The sequence below is a fragment of the Anabrus simplex genome, chromosome 3 (assembly GCF_040414725.1).
Source record: "Anabrus simplex isolate iqAnaSimp1 chromosome 3, ASM4041472v1, whole genome shotgun sequence".
In the NCBI taxonomy this organism is placed as follows: Eukaryota; Metazoa; Arthropoda; class Insecta; order Orthoptera; family Tettigoniidae; genus Anabrus; species Anabrus simplex.
In genome coordinates this window covers 136,124,014-136,147,019 of record NC_090267.1, presented here as the reverse complement: position 1 = coordinate 136,147,019, position 23,006 = coordinate 136,124,014, and the positions used below count along the sequence as shown (strand labels likewise).

General features: G+C 38.9%; 1 protein-coding gene across 1 annotated transcript in view; it reads left to right on the top strand.

Moving 5' to 3' along the window:
* Rrp45 (exosome complex component Rrp45) overlaps positions 1–23,006 on the top strand; it is a 127,522-nt gene that overhangs the window by 84,464 nt on the left and 20,052 nt on the right. Inside the window, exons 7-8 of the mRNA XM_067144212.2 lie at positions 8,776–9,048; positions 17,491–17,572. Coding sequence (XP_067000313.2) covers positions 8,776–9,048; positions 17,491–17,572 — 355 coding nt within the window. The remainder of the gene's footprint in view (positions 1–8,775; positions 9,049–17,490; positions 17,573–23,006) is intronic.

The following is a 23,006-nucleotide window of genomic DNA, read 5'->3' as shown; positions in this document are numbered from 1 at the left end:
TTGCTCTGAAAATTGCAAAAAGTGGGCGACCCTATACTGATAGTGAATTTGTAAAAGAATCTTTTATAGAGTGCTTGGAAGTACTGGGTCCACACACTGTGGCTCACTTTGAGGCGATAAGCTTGTCAAACAAACCATCTCTCGTCATGTACAGGAACTTACGTTTGTCTACTCATGAAAATATCGGAGACTATCAGACGTCGTTACAAACTTTGCACTCTGAACTCAATGCCCGATTCAAAGAAATGATATGGTACCTCAGCTTGAAATATTTATGACCCCATTTTCAGCACGTCTTGAAAAATCAGCATCATATTTCCAAACAGAGCTGATAAAGCTAGAGTGCGACACAATCCTAAAGGACAGGTACTACAGCGGTGGTTTAATATTCTTTTACAAAGGTGTTCAACCACAAGAATTTCCAAAACTTCAAGCAGTTGCCTTAAAATTTACGTCAATGTTCGGTACAACGTATGCATGCGAACAGATGTTTTCAGTTCTGAATTTAAATAAATGGAGAACTAGGACTTCTCTGTCTGATGTGGACTTAAAAGCTGTACTTAGAATTTCTACTGCCAAATCGATTGTACCCATTATTGGTAAATTAGTTGCCGCAAAACGATGTCAGCAATCGACTTAATCCCTAAATGTACATTAAGGCAAATGCAAAGTATGTACAGAATAAATTGTGTGTTTATACGTTCACAGAACTGTCATAAATAATATTGTTTTCATAAGCTGCGCGCTGACTTGACCTGTGGTTCTGCCTCTGCCACTTCCCCTCCTTCCCCCACCACCTCAACGGTGCAATAGCACAGTACCGGGGCTGCTGCCGGAGCTGGCCGGGGCCTTGGGAGCACCTCAGTTGGAATCGCTTGATGTAAACATTCTACAATTTGTTCATACGTGAGATTTTACGATGTACTCGGACCTGTCATGTTTTCACTTGAAACAACAGCAGTTAGCAACGTGAAACGAAGACTTATATTATCACAAAGTTACAGTTCTAGGCCAAAGAAAACACACGAGGGGGGAGAACTGAGTCTCAAGGTTTCATATGTCGCGTAGTACAGAGAAATGTCAAGAGATGCCAGAGCTAGACTGTTTTGGAACAAGTGTTACGCTCAGCGTGAATGTCACATGCATCCGCCGATAGATATGACTACCGCGCGCGACATTGACATGCTCCTGGCTTGAGAGGTTATTATGTATAACAGCGAATTACGTATAAACGGATTACGTATAAATAAGGTTTAATTAACACGCTTTTAAATTACGTTTTGCTGGGAGCTAAAGGAAATTACGTACAAATACGAATTATGCAGAACAGAGTTACGTATAAAGCAGGTTCAACTGTACATGCAATTATTGTAAACTAGGACTTACAAGAAAACAGGGCGTCATGAACTGAAACTCTTCAGGAAATTACTTTTAGAAAGATTTACATAGAAGGATACACAGAACTAATGGAGGTCAAACCCGATGGAAAATTAACGCTAATACAAGAAAGGGTTAAGAAAATGGTTTGCCTCCAACCAAACATGTAAATGACCTTGGTTGATAACTGTGAACTTCACTGCTATCGAAGTCAGTTGAACACTTGATAATGCTGAACGCAGTCTTCAGTGAAACGTCGGGACCATCCCATGCTCCTGGACCCTGGCCTACAAGCCTGGAAAACACTGACATGATTTGGTTGATAAACTAAGTCGTAGCGACGTTAAAGTAGTGGTAAACGCAAGTTCCATGGGCGAAATCCTGCATGATTAAAGAAAGTTTTACATTTAAAATTCAGATTTGTTACTACCAAACATGAAAAACAAAGAGTGTTTACCCTAAGGTAGTAAGGATCCCATGAAGGAGAGAGCTCGGCGCGAGCACGACCACTCGCTAAGCTAATCAGACGATAAAGACGTAGATGCTATGCCGCTCCTCCCGAAGGAGCAGGGGAGATCAAGAAACAGGAAATGGTACAATTACAAAAGGTAGAACAATCAAATGCAGAATTCACCTTTGGATGTAACCTTTAACCAATAAGAAATAATTTTATTCCTACCAATAAAATCGCTCTTCATTCTTGCTGACACGAGGATAAAATTTTTTGGAAAAGTTCATTCTTCTGCAATAGGAAACTTGCTTCCAAAACTGTGCGTACTAGTACGAGCCGGTGGCTCCAAGTAGCCTACACAGTGGCCTCTACGGTATGCACTAGCCATACGTCTTGGTGGGTTTGCTATTTACCGACTGATGAGCCCAACTTAGCACACTGGGGTGAAATGCTGGCAACCAGGAATGAGTTAGCTGGAAAATTTATAATGTCCAATAATGGACCATTTATATTGGTATTATAAATTTACTCATTCGGGACAAATATTTTAGGTTCCCTATGGGAATCAACAGCTATATCATCTAGTACTAGGTGTCGCACAATAATTTGACCAAAATAAATATTTTTGAAATACACACGTAAAATAATAATTTGATACAATCAAATTAATTTTTTTAAACAGCCAAATAAATGAGAGTTCCCGTCAGTTCATTCAGAATGCTGCCTTTTCACCGCTACAGTAGAATTTGAACTTCTCTCACTCCTTTCTCTCCTACCATTCCCCCTCTCCCTGCCTTTCCATTTTCACACCAGGCAAGTGCTGGGGCTGTAGCTTACTTAAGGCCACGGCCACTTTCTTCCAACTCCTAGGCCTTTCTTATCCCATCGTCACCATAGGACCTATCTGTGTCGGTGTGACGTAAAGCCACTAGCAAAAAAGTAAAAAAAAAAAGACAAGGTACAGACGTTATCTCATACCACTTGTTTAAAAACAGAAGTGTTTTAAACCCCAGTCCTTATCTGATGTTTATTTAGGCTGTCATTCCTTTCCCAGATAAACTAGGTTGATATAGTCAGTTGTGCTTGAGATACACCCCAACAAGTACATGTTTAGTGCGTCTTTTACATTCATTTTTATCCGTGTGTGCATTAATGTGAATACAAAAACTGCGTTTCAGTCAATCGTTATTTATGAAACTTCTGCATTTGTATTTTAAGGCCATCATGGCTAGTGTATCAGCAGTGCACTGAAGGCTGTGTAAACAAAGTCCTCAAAAGTTTTGCTTCATTATTTTGTGGAATTTATGTGTTCCATTCCAAGGTGCATCAAATAGACTCTTTATTTTTCTTACTTCCAATTGAAAGTTGGAAATTAATTCTAATCTTTCGCACATATTGCACGCAATACTGTGTCGAGGGACTTCGTTACTGGTATGAGGGCAAACAAAACGCAATGCTGTTTGCCATGCCCATGCAATGGCAAGAACAGAACAGTCATTATGATGACTGTTTTTTTTTTTCTTTTTGTATGACCAACGTTGTTGGTTACAATAAGGAAAACAAAAACAAAATTAAATATCCAAACCTCTTGTCAGCTATTTGGCCCGTACCTCATGGACCTGACTTACCAGTACCTACTCCACCCGATAACTTGAGTATTTTATTTATTTAGTGTATGACTTACATAAAACACTAAACAATGGTGAACAAAGAAAAGAAGAAAAGTTCATGATGGACACTTTTCAGCAGCGCTTATAAATTACAGTCCAAATTCTTGAGCCATTCAACTACATCAGGTGTCACATCAATAAAATCTTGTTGCTCACCTGGGTATCACGTGATAGTGATGAATCTGAAAGCAATTCCTTACAATTATATGCTGAAGAAATGGATTTCAAGCCACATCGATATACCCACCAAGTCCGGCTCCATGGCTAAATGGTTAGTGTGCTGGCCTTTGGTCACAGGGTCCCAGGTTCAATTCCCAGCGGGGTCGCTGGCACGGGGGCTGGGTGTATGTGTCGTCTTCACCATCATTCCATCCTTATCACAGGCGTCAAATCGAAAGACCTGCACTTGGCGAGCCAAGCATGTCCTCGGACACTCCCGGCACTAAAAGACATACGCCATTTCGTTTCATGACCCACCAAAAAACAAATTTACACAACCCGAGCTGGATGATTTTTCAAGAGATTTAGAGTTAACCAAAGAAAATAGTGAATTACTTGGCTGAAGACTGTATGATAAAAATACCGTATGTTGGCATCCGGGGTTACATTTTCTTGTTACAGAAATCATGAGAAAGAATTTCAAAAATATTATACACAAGAAGATCAACTTGTAGTTTGTACATATGTTCAAAATCTTCTCCATCAATTGGGAGAGAGAGAATATGATCCTAGCAAGCTGTTGCCTTTTTATTGATGCTTCCTAAAGAAGTTTTAAGGCTGTTTTGCTTTATAACAGCAACATTCTGGCTTCCATACCACTTGCAAACCCCAAAAAAACTGTCCAAAACATATAAGACATTAAAGGTGGGTTTTGAAAGAATTAAATATCACACGCGTGAGTGGCAAATTTGCAGTGATTTGATGGTCATTTGATTGCTACTGGCACAACAAAAAGGCTACACAAAATTTCCTTGTCTCCTATGCGAATGGGACAGCCGTAAGTGAAGAACAAGGTGAAAGGTTCCACTAAGATTTCAAAGATACAGAGTGGCACTACTGCACTACCAGGAATGTTGTGATGTAAATATGATGGCCGATTACTGTTGGTCAATTGAACGTGGCAATGAAAGGTATTTAGATATTTAGACCTTTCATCTGGTCAAGGACAAGTTGTTTTTAGTATGAGTAGTTAATTGTCTTTCACTTAACCTGTGTTTTGTGCATATTTTAACTTTAAAACCAAAATTATGGCTGAAGATGTTATCTATGAAAAACGAAATATGTATTGACTCATTTTAAAATAAATTAATGTTATATTAATCTAAGAAAAATCGCAAGATTTTAAAGTGGTGGAAAAGTGGAACTTCTCAAACTTGAAAGTTGGAATATGTTAAGTATAATAATTCCACCATGGACCAAGATGAAATTCATTACTTGTAATACTTCGTACAGATACGAAGTACTATATGTTGGGCATTATGTAAAACTAATTGATCACGGCTTATAGCTTCGGGAAGTAACTTACAGAGCTTTTTGTGGACGTCTGTGGAGTTCATCTGTGATGTAAACAATCACGGCGGAACAACAAGCTAGTTGCTCTCGCAGCAATGTTATTTCGGATCAAAGAACCTTTCAGTTATTAACCACAGCAGAAAGTGATGATGAAGATGAGGATTGTAATGAATTGTTAAGCGATTTTGAAAGTGAGAGTGATACAGAGAGTGCTGAAAATATTGTAAGTGGGAAAGAAACAGAGCCTCCTCCTAAATGAAAGAAGAAAAAGGTGAGTTTGAAAGCTATTTCATCCTATTTTCGTGATGGACAGATGACTTTTCTCCATCAGACTTTCAAGTAACTGTGACAGACTTTGGGAGAAAAGAAATATTTGATGACAACCCCAAATCATTTATTTTTTAAAACTTTTGTGCCAGTGGAGTTGGTGCAGCTGGTTGTTGATGAAACAAATCGGTATCACAAACAACTGGTGGAAAACATTGAGCTGTCACCATATTCCAGGTTAAGAAAGTATTTTAAAACATCAGCTTATGTACCTGTAAGGAGTTACATATATTAGTTGCCTACAGATTTTAGGAAATAATTTAATTTTGGGCTCTTTACTTTGTATTATGCCTTTGCTGGCGAGATGTAGTGTTTACAGTGCACTAGGTTTTCTGGTACGGGCTAGAATAAATTTGTTACTTTCATTGACCTGTCTCAGTCTCATCCTTGGCTTTGACAGTATGAAAGTGACTGAGGTATGAGCGATGCTAGTAATACCATTCCTTATGCAGCCAGTCCCTGTTATGAATGGTATGAAAATATCACTCATACGGTCGGTTGATGCGTACATTTCAGTAATTAAATGGCATATGGCTTTTAGTGCCGGGAGTGTCAGAGGACATGTTCGGCTCGCCAGGTGCAGGTCTTTCGATTTGACTCCCGTAGGCGACCTGTGTGTCATGATGAGTATGAAATGATGAAGACAAACACATACAGCCAGCCCCCGTGCCAGAAAAATTAACCAATGGTGGTTAAAAATCCCGACCCTGCCGGGAATCGAACCCGGGACCCCCATGACCAAAGGCCAGCACGCTAACCATTTAGCCATGGAGCCGTACTGCATTTCAGTGGGCTTAGCAGACTGATATGTGAGCAACTTCTGGCTCGGTGAGGAAAGCAACGGGAAACTACCTCACTCCTCATTTCCCTAGTATGCCTCTTCAGTGATGCCTAGGCCATCTATGACAGCCGTTGGCATAGCTGTGGAGGATCAAACCAGCCTTCAGGCTGAATACCCAACATTCATACATTACTTTGTATAAAGATGATGTATGCGTGGATACAAAAAGTGTAATTTTGTTTTCTCTCAAAATAATATTGAGCATAAGTGTACGTTTTTCCATTTGCATTTCGATTTATAAAGAACCAACATTTTTAAACATTTTAAGCTGATCACCCCACTGATAAGTTAAAAATTGAGGCTTCTACAATAAATTTTATATACGAATGAAAAAACTCGGCACTGAGGTACCAAACAGTCAACTGGTAACTCAGCACTTAAAAAGTTAAAAGATATTTGACTAAGGGATATTTACTGGTACTGGAGTTACAGGAATAATTCCACGAACATGAGGAAGCGTGCTTCTTTCCTTTCCTTTCCTCTCCTTTCTTTGTTTAATCGGTGTGAAAATTTGTGATGTGATTATCTATTATTTACTAAAGATTACTTTCTGGGCTATAATGAGGACCATCCCGAAATATTTAATATGTATAAAAAAATAGCTTGAAAGGCACTCAAACCCTAGGCGTCTTGGTGAACAGCACCGTACTCTATTACTTCCTCACCACAGAGCATTGTGTGCACACTTCCCATCTGTTTCACATAGAGAATGGCAGTGAGAATATTCATCTTCTTCAGGATCTTCTCTCGTTCTTTCCTTTGAACTAGGTTTTTTGTGCTGGATATCATTATTCCTGCCAGATAAGTTCAGAGAAGGAACTGCAGACTATATGAAGAATTTGAATTAACTGAAAAGGAATCATGAGATGTACAGCATGTCATAACCTGAATAAGTTGATCATCGTGATTTTGGCAAGGTTATCCAAGATATAATGACCTTGGCAAGGTTATCCAAGATATAAATGTGTGAATTTGAAGTATTTGGCACAAAGAGACCACAGAACACGTTATTGAGACAGAAGAATACCATTTACCGTTAAAAAGAGCCTATAAAATTTAATTTACCAGAAAAATGATCAGAAACTTGTTAACATTTTACAAAAATAAACAAAGTAGAGGTCCTTGGCACTGTGCTACATAATAACACACATCATATCAGAACAACACATAAAATCATTAATCGAGACACAAAACTAATTTCTTTTTACAAAAGAACTACAAAAATGTGTTAAAATTGTGAATCTCATAACATTGTTTAGTTTCATTCACTGCCTTCTTGTTCACAATTACCAATTGCTAAACTTTCTTTTTAATGGGTACACTTGGAAATTACACAAAGATGGTAGCTTGAAGACTGTATTGCTGTCAGCAGGGTAGGATTTTTTACCATGCCATCAACTAAAAAATGTACTATTATAACGTTTCCATTCATGAAAGAAGAGAGACTGTATCCAGAATTGTGTTGTACGAGGGCGAGTCAATATATAAGTCGCAAACATGTGTGTGCCGTATACCATTTGAAATTATGCGCAAAAGTTTTGACAGCAGATGGTAGCATATGTATGCTTGTTGTACGACATCTTGCAGGTACTCAATCAGTCAGAGGCTGTTAGTGCACGATGGCACATGTGTTGCATGACTGTACACAAGAAGACCAGTGTGCATTTGTGTGTTTTTTGTGGGCCAAAGGACTGTCCACAGAAGAAGTGCATCGCGAAATGCATCCCGTCTATGGTGAAAACTGTTTCTCATGGAAAGCTGTGTTCAATTGGATCCAGAAGTTTAACCATGGAAGGAAGAGCATCAGAGATGGGGAGCATTCTGGTCGTCCTGCGAACATTTCGTTGGGAACGCTTGGAACATCCATCGTACAGTTCTGACTTAGCCCCCAGTGATTTTCATCTGTTTGTGCCCCTAAAAAATCATTTGGGTGGCCGTCATTTTGATACAGATGATGCCGTAATCTATGAGGTTACACGTTGGCTGCGACAGCAACCAAAGACCTTCTTTGCTGCTGGCTTTCAAGGACGTGTAAAGAGATGGGATTAGGACCTGAATGTACAGGGTGAATATGTGGAAAAGTTAAATGAATGTCAGAGAGTTACTTTGATTATTTTTGCCTCAATTCAGTTTTGCGACTTATTTATTGACTCGCCCTCGTAAGTTGTTAAAAATAATTTGGGTATAGGCTGGAGCAATTATTTTGGAAGGAAAATGTATTGGGTTTTTTCTGGCGTTTTTAAAGGTAGGGAAAAACAGATATAGAAAATTTTTATTCATTGTAGTTTCCTCCATCATTTTCTGTAGCTTAAGTGCTTCTCTGTCTATTTTAAAATTCCATAAGAAATGCAACTTTGCTTATTCAGATTTAAAACTTGCTAAGAATACACAATTTCTGTTTATTTAGACACACTTTACTGAGAGAGATCATTTTTGTCATGTGCATGAAGTGGTTCAAGTAGTCCAACTACATACAAGTTGCTCCATCATAGCTCTGTTGAGAACTTCTCAGACAGCCCACTATTAATATGTATTTATGTACACATCTGATGTCATTCCTGATTTTTTATAAATTAACATGACTTTTATTTTTTCAGAACTGAAAATGGAAATGGATGACAATGGAATTGAGCCAGTTGTGGTTCATCTGGGCAATGGATCTGCAGAACTCATTGATAATGATCAAAAGATGCCTAAGTCTGAAACAAAGAAAGAACATTCTTACAGTGATGTTAGTACTGGCAACAGTGGCAGTGAAGCACAATATAAAGATGAGAATAGCTCCGAGGAAGCTTTGTCAGATACATCAGAAGTGCAATTAATTACAGAAGTTAGTTTGGAGGAGAAGAAGAAAGTCCTTGATAATATTGGTGAGTTACTTTACTGACTAGCAACAATTATATGAATGGTTTACTACCATATTGCTATGGACCTGCAAAACGAGGAAGTTATATGAGAAAACTAGTAGAAACACTTTATTGCTACCTTTCAAATTACTGAGCAAATTGGCTGTGCGGGGAGGGTCGCATGGTTGTGAGCTTGCATTCGGGAGACGAGGTAGAAAATTGAAATTTGGCAAAATTATAGCTTTTAGCCTGTAACCGACAGAAAAATTCCAAGATGTTAAAATTTTTCACTTTTTACCCCCAAAAATATTGAAATATAGAGGCAATTTTAATGACTGCGCAGAGATTCCTTTTGTTGGCTAAACGATAAGTCGTATCACAAAACCGATAGCACAATCTCTGTTCAATTTGGAGTAATCTACAACTTTGGTCCCATGACTTTTTGTCGTATCTCTTTCCCTTATACGTTAGATTTGGCCATATTTCTGGATTGTTCGTATATTTGGTGATTTTTACAAGTATATTTCATTGTTTGACACACTTGTAGGAAAGATAAGATCATAAAGTTTGGTGTGCACATCGACACGATCAAAGGCCATATGTGGACCAAATTTCATGATTCTATCACTATTCCTTATATGTTAGATTTGTCTCTTTTTCCCGATTATACCTACATTTTGCTCTTTGGATACGTACATTTCGCAGTTCAAATCACTTATACAAAATTTAGAAACATCTCATTCTGCACGAACTTCGGCCCACCCAGTATCCATACATGTGCCAAATTCTATGTTTGTAGCTGTCATCTTAGTACCCGAGAGTAATGCACTGTGAGAAAACCTTGCCCAAATTTCACCCTATTCAACGCGCGTAACTCAGTTTCATCCATAAATAGATGAGACAGGAGAAAATATATCAAAACCAGCCATTTAGACCGCTAAATGAGGTGTCTTACGATACAATCCCTTTGCCGATATGATGTATCGTTTAGCAGCAGTTAATCTGTAAATGAAGGTTTGCAATATTGTAAACATGCATATACTTCGTATGTCGATCTATATACTGTATATTCATTGAGGTCGATTTGTAGCGATGTGGAAATTGTGTGTTTGCCATTATAATTAATATTTAAATCAATAGTGATTCTTAGCAGGAGGACATCTGCTATTGTAACCATTACTGTCCACATCGATTTTGACTGGCAGTAGGAATGTGATCCTTCACCAACTCATTTTTACTAGCATTAGTATGGAGGGACTACTGTTGTAATTAATAATTTCCTTCTCGATTTGACTGGCAGAAGTCAAGAGAGCATGCAATTTTGTTAAGAACTCCCCTAACCGATTGTGTTTGAGAGTAGGCATGTGTGCCTGCCATTGTAAACAAATTTACCCATCTAAAATGTGACTGGTATTTGCTAGGGGCTTTACGTCGCACCGACACAGATAGGTCTTATGGCGACGATGGGATAGGAAAGGCCTAGGAGTTGGAAGGAAGCGGCCGTGGCCTTAATTAAGGTACAGCCCCAGCATTTGCCTGGTGTGAAAATGGGAAACCATGGAAAACCATCTTCAGGGCTGCCGATAGTGGGATTCGAACCTACTCTCTCCCGGGTGCAAGCTCGCAGCCACGCGTGACTGGTATTAGGCATAGTGGCTTTGCTATTACAATGCAAACTCACCAACTCGGTGTGACTGTCATTAAGAAAAGGGCCCTGTCATTATAATGATAACAGCACAACTCAGTTTTGACTGGCAGTAGGGAAGATGCCTGCTATTATAATAAAAACTCCTCAACTGTAATCTGTCTGGAAGTAGGAAAGGGCACCTGCCATTGTAACGAAAACTCCCCAAAATTGACTGTGGCTGCGCATTAGGTAATGGGGCCTCCCATTATAATGAAAATTTACCTATTCGATTGTGAATGGTAGTAGGCAAGTGATCCTGCCGTAATTATCACAACTCCGCAACTCACACTTTACATAGGAAAAAACGTATGAGAACCTCCCCCTGCTGTTTCTGGATAACGCTAAGAGACATGTAATTTAAAAAAATCTTATTCACTGCATGTACAGTAATTTGCTTGATATCCGTATACAATGTAGAATACCGTAGAAAAGCACGAGTACATTTGCTAGTCCCACTATGTCATTTAGTAAAAAACCTTACAAAATTAAAATTCACCAAAAAAAAAAAAATCTGTTCAATCAGTCAGTATATGCTAAAATGTTGAAAGGCTGTCTGCTCTATTCTTGAAAAAACTTCTCCTTTCCTCAAGTCCTATTCCTTATTTTACACTGCTAAGGTTGTTCTTTCATATAAAACCGGAATTTCTCCTGTTAATCATGTGCAACAGTGCGAGCCATAACCATAAAGTTCTTCTTGCTCCAGTTTCAGCTGGTATCCAAAGTTTGTCATAGTAAAACAAAATTTTGCTTGTCTAACCAAAACAGATGTAACCTGCAGCATAGCATCCAAGCAGCAAGCTGTTCTCCTCGTAAGGTCAATGGAAGCAAGTACTGGAGCAAGGGCATGTTTGTTTTGGTTTAGACAAGCAGAATTTTGTTTTATTTTGACAAACTTTGCATACCATTTGAAACTGGAGGGAGAAGAACTTCATGGTTATGGCTCGCATGGTCGCACGTGATTAACAGGAGAAATTGCAGTTTTATATGAAAGATCTTACAACCTTAGCAGTGTTAAATAAGGAATAGGACTTACGGAAAGTAGAATTTTTTTAACAGTAGAGCAGATAGCCTTTGAACATTTTTGCATATATTGACTGATTTAATAGAATTTTATTCATTTTTTGTGAAATTTAATTTTGAATGGTTTCGTTACTAAATGATATAGTAGGGATAAATGATTGAACAGTTTAGTTAGACACAGAAAAGGGATGCATTAAAGCTTTCAAAATATTATGTATAATTCATCCTATTGATGATAGTGTTGTACAAATGTGTCAGTGACTTCAAGATAGAACAAATTTGGAAAAAGTGAATAAAATAAAACTTTACTAATACTAGGCATGTTTAAATTGTGCAATGAAGGGTGTAGGGTAGAGTTAAGACATAGAATATAATAGCAAGTCCAAGAATTTTTGCTGAGGAAGGGAGCAGTTGACCTCTCAAAATATGTACGGGAGGTAATATAATAAAATGTGAAGTAATTACAAGGCGGAAAGTGTTTTCATAGATTAAATGTAAGTCAGTACAGACAAAATTGAACTGGCATGGTTAAAATAATCAATTCAATAATGGTTAGGTTGCCAAGAGCTTACTGAAACAAGTAAAATATTCTGAAAAGTAAAAAGTTACTTTAAGAATGAGTTCAAAAATCTCTTGATCACCATGTTAGAAAAACTCAGAGAGAAAATTCCTCTAAAGTCACACTTAACAAGGGGTCTTACTGCCCTCGACCCTAAAATGATATTGCTCAAATCCAGTTTGGCAATGAAAAGGATTGATTTCATTCTTGAAAACTTGCACAGTCATACAAGAATATGTGATAAAAGTGCTGAAATGGCCAAACGACAGTTCTGTTTTGTAACTGAGGAAGCTCAGAACAGTACAGGAATCAACAAACAATTAATGACTTCATTTCTAAACAGATGATTTGGGATTGAATGAATTTTACTACAATCTTTTAGGAGCAGATGAGAAATATGAAGATCTCTGGTCTGCAATGAAACTTTTTCTTTCTAGCCCATGGTAACACATTTGAGACAGGCTTTTCTGTCAGTAAACATAAACTCTCTAAGTTTTTCCAACATGGTGATCAAGAGATTTTTGAACTCATTCTTAGAAGTAACCCTTTTTTTTTTTTTTTTTTTTTTTTCTTTTTTTTTTTTTTTTTTTCTTTTTTTTTCAGAACATTTTACTTGTTTCAGTAAGCTCTTGGCAGATTCTACTCTAGAAGAATCACTTGTGCCCTAAACAATATTTTGTGATAGTGTGAAACATGGTGGTGGTTCAAGGAATGTTGCTATCTATAGAAGTGTGCTGACCTCAATCCGAGCTTCAAGAAGAAGGTATCAGTCATTCCTGGGAAATAAAAAAAGAAAAGCTATTGGAAGAGGAAAGGAAAAAAAAATGGAGAAAAGGAAAATTGAATTACAATTGAAAGAGCTGGAGGAAAAAAGAAAAAAGTTGAAAATTGAAAGAGAAAAACACAGTGTTGAAATTGAAGGGAAGTTAACTTTTCTAGAAAACATGAGTTTTAACTGATTTGTCTTCAAATTTGAAAACAATTTTGTATACAGACCTAGACTAGTTGGTATTGATTATATTCACCTACGTTACAAACATAAGTTAATTGCTTTCCATCTCAAAACTGCTTTAAATCTATAAGAGTTGCTGTAGTTTACCTTTTACTGAATTACTCTATAAAAAAAGGAGGTCAATTTCTACCTTGTTTCCCAAAATTCTAGTTTATTTCTTGTAATTGTAATTCCAATGTTTATTAAACTTGCATTTGTATATTTTTTTTCTTGCCATATGGAACTATTTATAGCACATGAAAATACTTTCATTCACATATTACCTACATACTGTACACTACAAATACATGTTAATTTCTTGTTGCTGGGCTGAGTGTCTCAGATGTTTGAGGTGGTGGCCTTCTGACCCCAACTTGGCAGGTTCGATCCTGGCTCAGTCCGGTGGTATTTGAAGGTGCTCAGATACGCCAGCCTCATGTCGGTAGATTTACTGGCACATAAAAGAACTCCTGCAGGACTAAATTCTGGCACCTCAGCATCTCCAAAAACCGTAAAAGTAGTTATTGGGACGTAAAGCCAATAACATTATTATTATTATTATTATTATTAATATTATTAATTTCTTGTTGTAGACAACTTTTGATCACTTCCATGTGAAATATTAGATTACTGTGATAAAAATAATTTTCACTCAAATTACTCTATTAATAAGTCAGTTGTAACTTTGTTCCTCAAAAATAATAAAATAAATGTATATGTTACATGTTACCATTAAGATATTTATAGCAATACCTCACACGACTGAAGACACCAATGAGTCGTGGAAGCAGGTCAAATGCTGGATTGAAGAAGCAGCTAAGAAATGTGAACCGATTTCAGTCACAAAGAGAAAGCACTGGAGAAGGAATGATACACTGACACTGGTTGAAGAAAGAAGAATGCTTGAGTCTGAATGGGAAGTCCATAAAGACAACGAAGCTAAATTGAGGGAGCTAAACAGAAGAATTAAGACAGGGTCCGAGAAGACAGGAGTACCCACCTCAGAAACATCTGCAAAGAATTGGAGCACCATGCTGACCAACATGAATCCAGGGAGCCCTACAGAAAGGTGAAGTACTTGTCCAAGGAGTTTAAGGCAACAACCCAAGTCATCTTTGATGCAAACGGATTGTGACAGCATAGCCGAAGTGTGAAGGAGTTACTGCAAGAAACTGTACAAGGATGATACGGCACGAGCCACAAGAATCCAAAATACCCCAGAAGAAAAGAGAGAGCCAACAATCATGAGATCAGAGGTGGAAAATGCAATAAGATACCTTTGGTGGAGTCATGTGGAGTGGACCCTTAAAGCAATGGAGAAGCTGGAGTAGGTGTGCTGCTAGATCTGTGCAGGAAAGCCTGGGAGACAGGGAAGTGGCCAGACAAATGGTGCCCGTCGATCTTCATCCCCATCTACAAGAAGGGAACACACACCGATTGCAGCAATTACTGCACTGTGGCCTTGATATCACACGCTAGCAAGGTCCTCCACCAGATCTTCAATGAGCCGCTCAAGAATTTTCTGATACCACAGATTGCATAGGAACAGCAAGGCTTTGTCCCAGGGAAGGACAGATCTCAACTACACGTCAGATAATCGAAAAAGCCAGAGAATTCAACGTTGCAATATTTCTGTGCTTCATCAACTTCAAGAAAGCCATTGAGGAAAAATGAAATTGCGTTTGGCTTTTAGCGTTGGGAGTGTCCGAGGACATCTTCAGCTTGCTAGATTCAGGTCTTTCGATTTTGACGCCCTTAAGTGACATGCGCGTCGTGATGAGGATAAAATGATGAAGACAAAACACACCCAGCCCCCATACCAGTGAAATTAACCAATGATGGTTAAAATTCGCGACCCTCCCGGGAACCGAACCAGAACCCCTGTGACCAAAGGCCAACATGCTAACTATTTAGCCATGGAACCAGCCAGACAAGAAAGCCATTGACAGAGGGAGATGGAATGCACTCTGGGATATATTGCAGGACATGGGAACTCCTGAACACTTCATAAATCTAGTCAAGGCACTTTATGGTAACAACAGGTCCCATGTTCATGTCAACAATGGTCTCTCAGGATCATTCAAGACCGAGGCTGGCGTCAGACTAGGGTGCATCCTGTTGCCTCTGCTTTATAACATCTACTCAGAGCACATTATGAGGAAGGTGCTGGAAGACTGGCAAGCAAGCTTTCGAATAGGAGGAAAGACGACCACAACTTGAGGCATGCAGACGATACCCTCATCATAGCTTCGAGCGCCAGGAAGATGGAGATTATCATGGACCTACTCACAAAAGCCAGTGGGGAGTGTGGAATGGAGATCAATGTTGGCAAGACAACTTTCATGATCGTGGACCGGGTAAACAACAACTTACCACACCTGAGACAAATAGGAGGCTTTGAGGTGGTGAGCTGATTGGTTTATCTTGGTGCCCAAAGGACGAACAATGGGGGCTGCTCAGATGAGATCAGGAGATACCTTTCAGTGGCATGCAATGTGACGGCGAAGATAACAAAGATGTGGAAAGACATAGCCATCACTAACAACACCAAACTCAGACTGGTAAATGCTCTGGTTTTAGCCATCACCACATAAGGAGCTGAAACATGGACAATCCATAAAGCTGACAGGAAGAAGATTGAAGGGATGGAGATGTGGGTATGCCGCCGAGTTCTAAGAATATCCTGGACCGAGCACCAGACGAACACTCCTGTCCTAGAAGATGATGAAAGTGTTGTGTCTGATTATATGTTCAATATTTTCTTTTTTTTGGGCAAGCATGAAAGGGAAGTCCATTTATTAGTGGCGGGGAGGGGGGGCGTAAAACGAATTGGCTCATTAGCCAGGCCTCTTTGCAACACTTTGGCCACATATCAAGGAGGACTGGAAATATGGAGAGGCTGATCGTAGAGTGTAAAGTGCAAGGAACAAGGACCCGAGGAAGAGCTCCAGCAAGGTGGATTGACCAGATGAATGAATTCTTCGTCCTGCCTCCAATTATCTGCAGTGAACTGTTTTAATTGAACACTTCGCCCATTTTGACCTTGTCTGGCAAATGCAACACACAAGTTGCTTTACAGCCTCTCCTCAAGCAAGACGGCGATCACACATTTGTCACCAGGACCTCCCAAACTACACAAACCTACCCCGATTGCAACTCCCTGATTGCCACAGGTGTGTTACATTTAAGATGCAGTGCGTTTTCTGGAGCTCTTCACGACTACAGCACAAGATCTGACTCCTCCTTAGATAGAAAAGGCATTTTACATTGTACTTCAAGACTTGGTGCGGGAGGCAAAGATTTATTATAAGTAATAGAAAGGAACAAACAAGTGCAGATCAAATCATATTTAGAAAAGAACACACAGATAGAATAGACGCAATGACGGTCAGTTGGAAGAGGGAGAAGTAGGAAGAAAACTCGTAAGAGCAGAGACAGTCTCCACATCTTCATATACTGCAGTCTTCAAACAGATTGGCTGACTTTGACTTCAACACTCAATGAGGGACCATCTTGACAAATTGACAGTCTTGATTTGTGAAGTGTAGGATAAAAACAAAGTTGGATGAACACAGAGATAATGATGAACACAGGACAACACAAAAGGAGAAAAGGAACTTGACGGATCAGTATAAGTAATGGGAAGGAAAAAATAAGTGCAGATACACTCATATCCTAAAGGCAATGCCTTGTTGATGTGACCACTCTCCTCTGTCATTTGCTGTCCTGTCCAGTTTCATGTAATGGTCACACCGTAGTCTTTTCTCGGTGTCTTTGAAGCATTTCTTCCTAGGCTGTCCTCTTCCTTTCTTCCCCAACACTTTCCTTTCAAGAATGTTTTAATGATGAAAGTGTTGTGTCTGATTATATGTTCAATAATTTTTTTTTTTTTTTGGCAAGCATGAAAGGGAAGTCCATTTATTAGTGGCGGGGAGGGGGGGCGTAAAACAAATTGGAATAATAAATTGAAAGAAAATGTATAGTAACAGTATTATACTTGAACTTTCAAGTTCAATATTGCTCATATTTAAAAAAAGTTTTCTTTATACATAGCAAAGATTGACAAATTCAATTTGACAGTGTAAATGTGCAAGATTCTCTGAACTTTTAGCCCTGAATATTAATGTTCTAGATTTTTAAAATTTGGAATTCTAATAATAGGTTTCATGCGCATTGTTGCTGTCACTGATAGATGTTTTGTTATTACAGACCTCAGTGGGGACAGTGAAGAGGAGGAAACCAGCATGCTGCAAGCAGAAGAATTAAATCAATATCCAAGGAAAGTTCTTAGGTGAGTGATGAATTGATAAGACACCCTCACTGGCATGGCATGCCTTGCCATCCCTAGTTAGGCTTGCCGTATGTTCCGTCCCTAACTTTCAGAGCTCCCTAAAATATGTTAGTTTGGCACACTGGCAGTTTGATGCATAACATTATACTCCCAAGGTCAGTTGCCACTTAATATGTCTAGAGTGGGGAGTCAAAGGGAATTGCACTGCAGTGATTGCATTACACAAGTGTAACAAGACTCCCGTGGAGATTTTTGACTTGTTGGGACCACAGCAAATAACAACAAATACCATATTTACTCACGTAGTAGACCCCCTTTCCCCCCACTTTTACAGCCAAAAAATGTAAGGAGGGTCCAATATGTGATAACCTCAAATTTTGTGCTGTGAACACATGACTTTTAGGTTGTAAAGAGCTATAAATTGTACATGTAAACATTCTACACTGTTCTTTAACAAAATTTTGGATGTATTCTGAGTTTTACTGGCTATTTTCATTGGAAGGCAGTATTTCTAAATTTAAAAAGACAAGAAATGATGAACACATGACTTCTGGCCTACATATGGAGCAAAAATAGTCAGTTTTAGTTACTCTTTTATCACATAATTCGTTTCATCTCATTAGCTCCTCTAATGAGGTTTACATCAGTAAGGGCATTCGGTCGTAAAAACATGCTGCGAAGATTCATCTGACTTCATACTCGACCCCGAAGAGAAAAGGAAACTTTTAAAAATAGTTTTGTTCCCGACTATAGAGTCCAAGAAAGTGATAATCTATTCATAAATGGTTTCTGGAGATGGTGTCTGTTATTCCCAGTTGGTGTATGTGTAGCGGAAGTCACCCCTTCTGAATAAAGCCGTGCTGTGGAAAGTGTGCCAACACACCAGCTGATAACTAGCATATACAGTATTACGAGTTGTACTTCCAAATGCAATACATGGTGACTTGAAGCATTCTTCACCGGGCGAGTTGGCCGTGTGCGTAGAGGCGCGCGGCTGTGAGCTTGCATCCGGGAGATAGTAGGTTCGAATCCCACTATCGGCAGCCCTGAAAATGGTTTTCCGTGGTTTCCCATTTTCACACCAGGCAAATGCTGGGGCTGTACCTTAATTAAGGCCACGGCCGCTTCCTTCCAACTCCTAGGCCTTTCCTATCCCATCGTCGCCATAAGACCTATCTGTGTCGGTGCGACGTAAAGCCCCTAGCAAAAAAAAAAAAAAAAAAAAAAGAAGCATTCTTTGGATAACTGCGGCTGTTAAAAGCCAGACCTTTATTTTTAATTATATTTCATGCTTGTTTTCTACATTTACCACATCAGCATTTCCCTAAACAGCTGTAATTGAGATAAGAGAGACCACATTGTTTAGGTCAGGTATGCTACCAAGTGCCCGAATAGTGCTAGAAGTTCCACAATGGAAAGAGCAAAAATTTTAAAAAACACGAAAGCTTGTCGCATTTATGGATATCTACAGGTGTGGCAGCAATGCATTTAATTACCGTAATGTTTAATTTTGTACGTACGTTGTCTCCATTTTTTATTAACGCATAGTATATTTTATTTGGCGTCTCCAAAAATTGTGAAAGTAGTTAGTGGGGACGTAAAATCAGTATTATTATTTGTTAGGTATGTTTCCAGTAAAACAATCATTATGAATGGATTTTTTAATCGCCTTTTAAACCTTCTTCTCTTCAAAAAGTTATGTGTATTGGCCCGAGTTACGAGATATTAAACAATCACTTTGTTAATGATCTCGCCTGCTGTATTAATAGCAACAACCGTGAATATTGCTTAACTAAAGTAAACTCGTTTCCTCCTCCTAAGGTGGTGCTTTTTTTTAGCCACACCCCCAATGGAGGGGAACTGCATGCACCATTTTTACCGCATATCAACCCTCCTACCGTTCTGAAATCTCTGGCAGTACGGTACCAGGAATCAAACTCAGGCCCCTGAGAACGGTAGCTAATTGTGCTAACCATTACGCTGGTGGACATTATTAACTACAAAAAATGGACATTATAGCATGACTGATGCGTGCTTGCATTGCGTGAGGTCAGACTCGAAACTATTCACCTATATGTGCGACGCCGTCAGAGCTGCACTAGGCCTACGCTACGGAGGCGGACATTTCTTAACTGAGAAACACAGATGCACCGTATGACTTTGATGCATGTTTGCATTACGCGGGTCGTACGTACGAAACTATTCATACATTTGTGTGATATCATTGGAGTTGCAGTAAGGCTTGCACCCGCTTCGAAGCGGAATTGTTGTTCTTCTCTGATGAATTATGTTGGGGGCCTTGTATGCAAGATTTTTTTTTTCATTTTCTTTGTCTCAAAAAGCCAGGGGGCTCTAATACACGAGTAAATACGGTAACTACTAAATGATACAGAGACACTTCTCCTGTCAATGACAGAACTAGAACCAATTAGTCGTGCAAAACCAGACCACCAACAGCTGTCAGTGAGAGAATTCAGAGCAATCTGCTCTGGAAGCAAAGAATAATGGCACAGGAATAATCTCTCCATGAATAGTGTCAAGCATCATTGGAGTGTACCAAAGATGCACGGGACAGTGACTGACAACAGCTTCAGGACAGATAAGAGCCACGAGATCCAAGAGGCTACTGGAGAAGCATGCAAATGGTAGTCGCTGCCGAATTCTCATCAGGGATGAGAATATTTTTCACCCTGGATGAAAAATTGTACCACCAGAATGATCGGGAGGTAGGCACATAGCTCTCAGGAAGCTGCTGCTAAATTTCCAAAAGTGTAAAGAGGTCACCATCCAGCATCTGTGATGGTTTGGTGGGGAATGTCATTTGAGGGTATCAAGTCACTGCATTTTTGCAGTGTTTAAAACATATGCCAACAACTACCAAAGTGACACTCTGGGGGAGGTTTTGAAGCCTCTGAATACCACCTTTTTTATTGGTCAGCTACGGATATTCCAGCAGGGTTCAGCATCCGCCCACAAGGCAAAGTCCACATAACATTGGCTGGAGAGCATTGTACCCGAGTTTATCAGTTGGCTCTTATAAAGTCCCGATCTTTACCATATTTTCTCGCATAATTTACGCATCCCAGTATTTTTGGATCCAAAGTGGAGAAAAACAAATGTTCACGTTTTTGACGAACTATCAACCTAACGAATTCATCCAGTGATGAAGAGATCCAGTTTGTTGCTTTGTACAGTTTGTTAAATTGTTAGATAGTTTTAAATGTATTCATGTAACAAATTTTGTTTTTTAATTTAAGTTGCACATTTTATAATTTTTGTACATATCACCTAAAGTAAGGCCCTTTTTTTATTTACAGAAAATAGGCAGATTCTTAGTATAAGGTCATATTTGTTTAAATTGGTTCCAAATGTTTAACTCAGACAAGACCTGGGTCTTGACCTTAAGATTGACAATAGGCTGAAGATGCCCCAAAACAGGGCGAAACATGTACCTATGTAGTGTATATAAATCACTTAGAATTTGATCACCACAAACGGTGAATTGTATTGAATAGGTGGCTACAATAAATGTTATTCTAATAGAATCTTACTTATATGCCACAAAGTCGAATAATAAGATACATTGAGTGTTATCGTGCACGCTGCTGGAAGCGAAAAACGATGTAACTGCAATGCTTGCTGTAATGGCTGATGGCAGAAAGCTTGCACCTTACATTGTTCTGAAACGAAAAACATTGCCTAAAGTAAGATTTCCGTGAACGATCCACGTTTGTATCAAAGGAAAAGGGTGGATGGACACATCACTCGTACAAGATTGAATACGAACCATTTGGAGAAATCTAACAGGCTCCCTCCTTCGATGCCCAGCCCTTCTCATGTTGGACAGTTTTCTTTTTTTTTTTGCTGGTATGTCATTGTTATGACACTACATGAATTGTACTTTTGTCAGTTCATGTTTATTTCACTTCAGGTTGTATTGACAGCTCATAATGGGAAGAATATTTTCCAGTGTCAGTACTTCAAACCCACATGCCTAACTTACCTGATGTGTCCTATTTGACTTTTCAGAAAATATCTCACGTCAGAATTTTACGCCAAATGACGACAGCCGCAAGTGAATTGAACCAACTGTGTTTATATTATATTTGATGCATCTTTTAAATGTAAATGAATTGTAAATAATTTCTAAATAATGAATTCCTTGAGTAATTTATGCACCCAAACTTTTCGCCTGCATTTTTCTCTAAAAAAGTGCTTTAATTACGTTAGAATATATGGTATTCACTGGCCTATCACTTGTGGGATATTTTAGAAGAGAAGAACTGCTCTAAACCTTGTTGCGATATTGAGTCCTGCGTCAGAATTTTACGCCAAATGACGACAACCGCAAATGAGTTGAACCAACTGTGTTTATATTATATTTGCTGCATCTTTTAAATGTAAATGAATTGTAAATAATTTCTAAATAATGAATTCCTTGAGTAATTTATGCACCCGAACTTTTTGCCTGCATTTTTCTTTTAAAAAAGTGCTTTAGTTACGTTAGAATATATGGTATTCACTGGCCTATCACTTGTGGGACATTTTAGAAGAGAAGGACTGCTCTAAACCTTATTGCAATATTGAGTCCTGAAAGGTAGATTTAGTGAAAGCAGCAGCCTCAATACCTCAAGATTTGGTGCAATAAATGAGTGTACCGGGCGAGTTGGCCGTGCGCGTAGAGGCGCGCGGCTGTGAGCTTGCATCCGGGAGATAGTAGGTTCGAATCCCACTATCGGCAGCCCTGAAAATGGTTTTCCGTGGTTTCCCATTTTCACACTAGGCAAATGCTGGGGCTGTACCTTAATTAAGGCCACGGCCGCTTCCTTCCAACTCCTAAGCCTTTCCTATCCCATCGTCGCCATAAGACCTCTCTGTGTCGGTGCGACGTAAAGCCAATAACAAAAAAAAAAAAAAAATGAGTGTGGGCCGATGACCTTCGATGTTAGGCCCCTTAAAACAACAAGCATCATCATCATCATCATAAATGAGTGTCTTGAGAGTTTGAAGAGGTGTGTCAAGGTAAACTGCATTATTTGTGTATTGTATACCAGGGTGTCCACCTGTACGGAAAACTGGGGAATTCGATAAATCACAGGAAAACCAGAAAAGGATTTGAAATTAAGTTGTTGTATACAAGAACAGGTATACAGGAACACAACTATATTTTATTGCTTCAGATAGTCTTAACAACATATATACATACATTCAAATAAAACTTTCCTCGAAACAGTATGAAAATTATAAACAGTTAACGTTGCTTGTAGACTGAAGTTCAAAAAGAATGTTCACTTTATATACATATATACATGAATCTATCTTGATGCGAAAGTCCATTGAAAAGCTAGAGTTCTTGATAGTTGAAAACTATCTGCTCTATACCGTCACAAGTGTAATCAGTAGCGAAAGCTTGCACTAATAGAATATTAGTTGT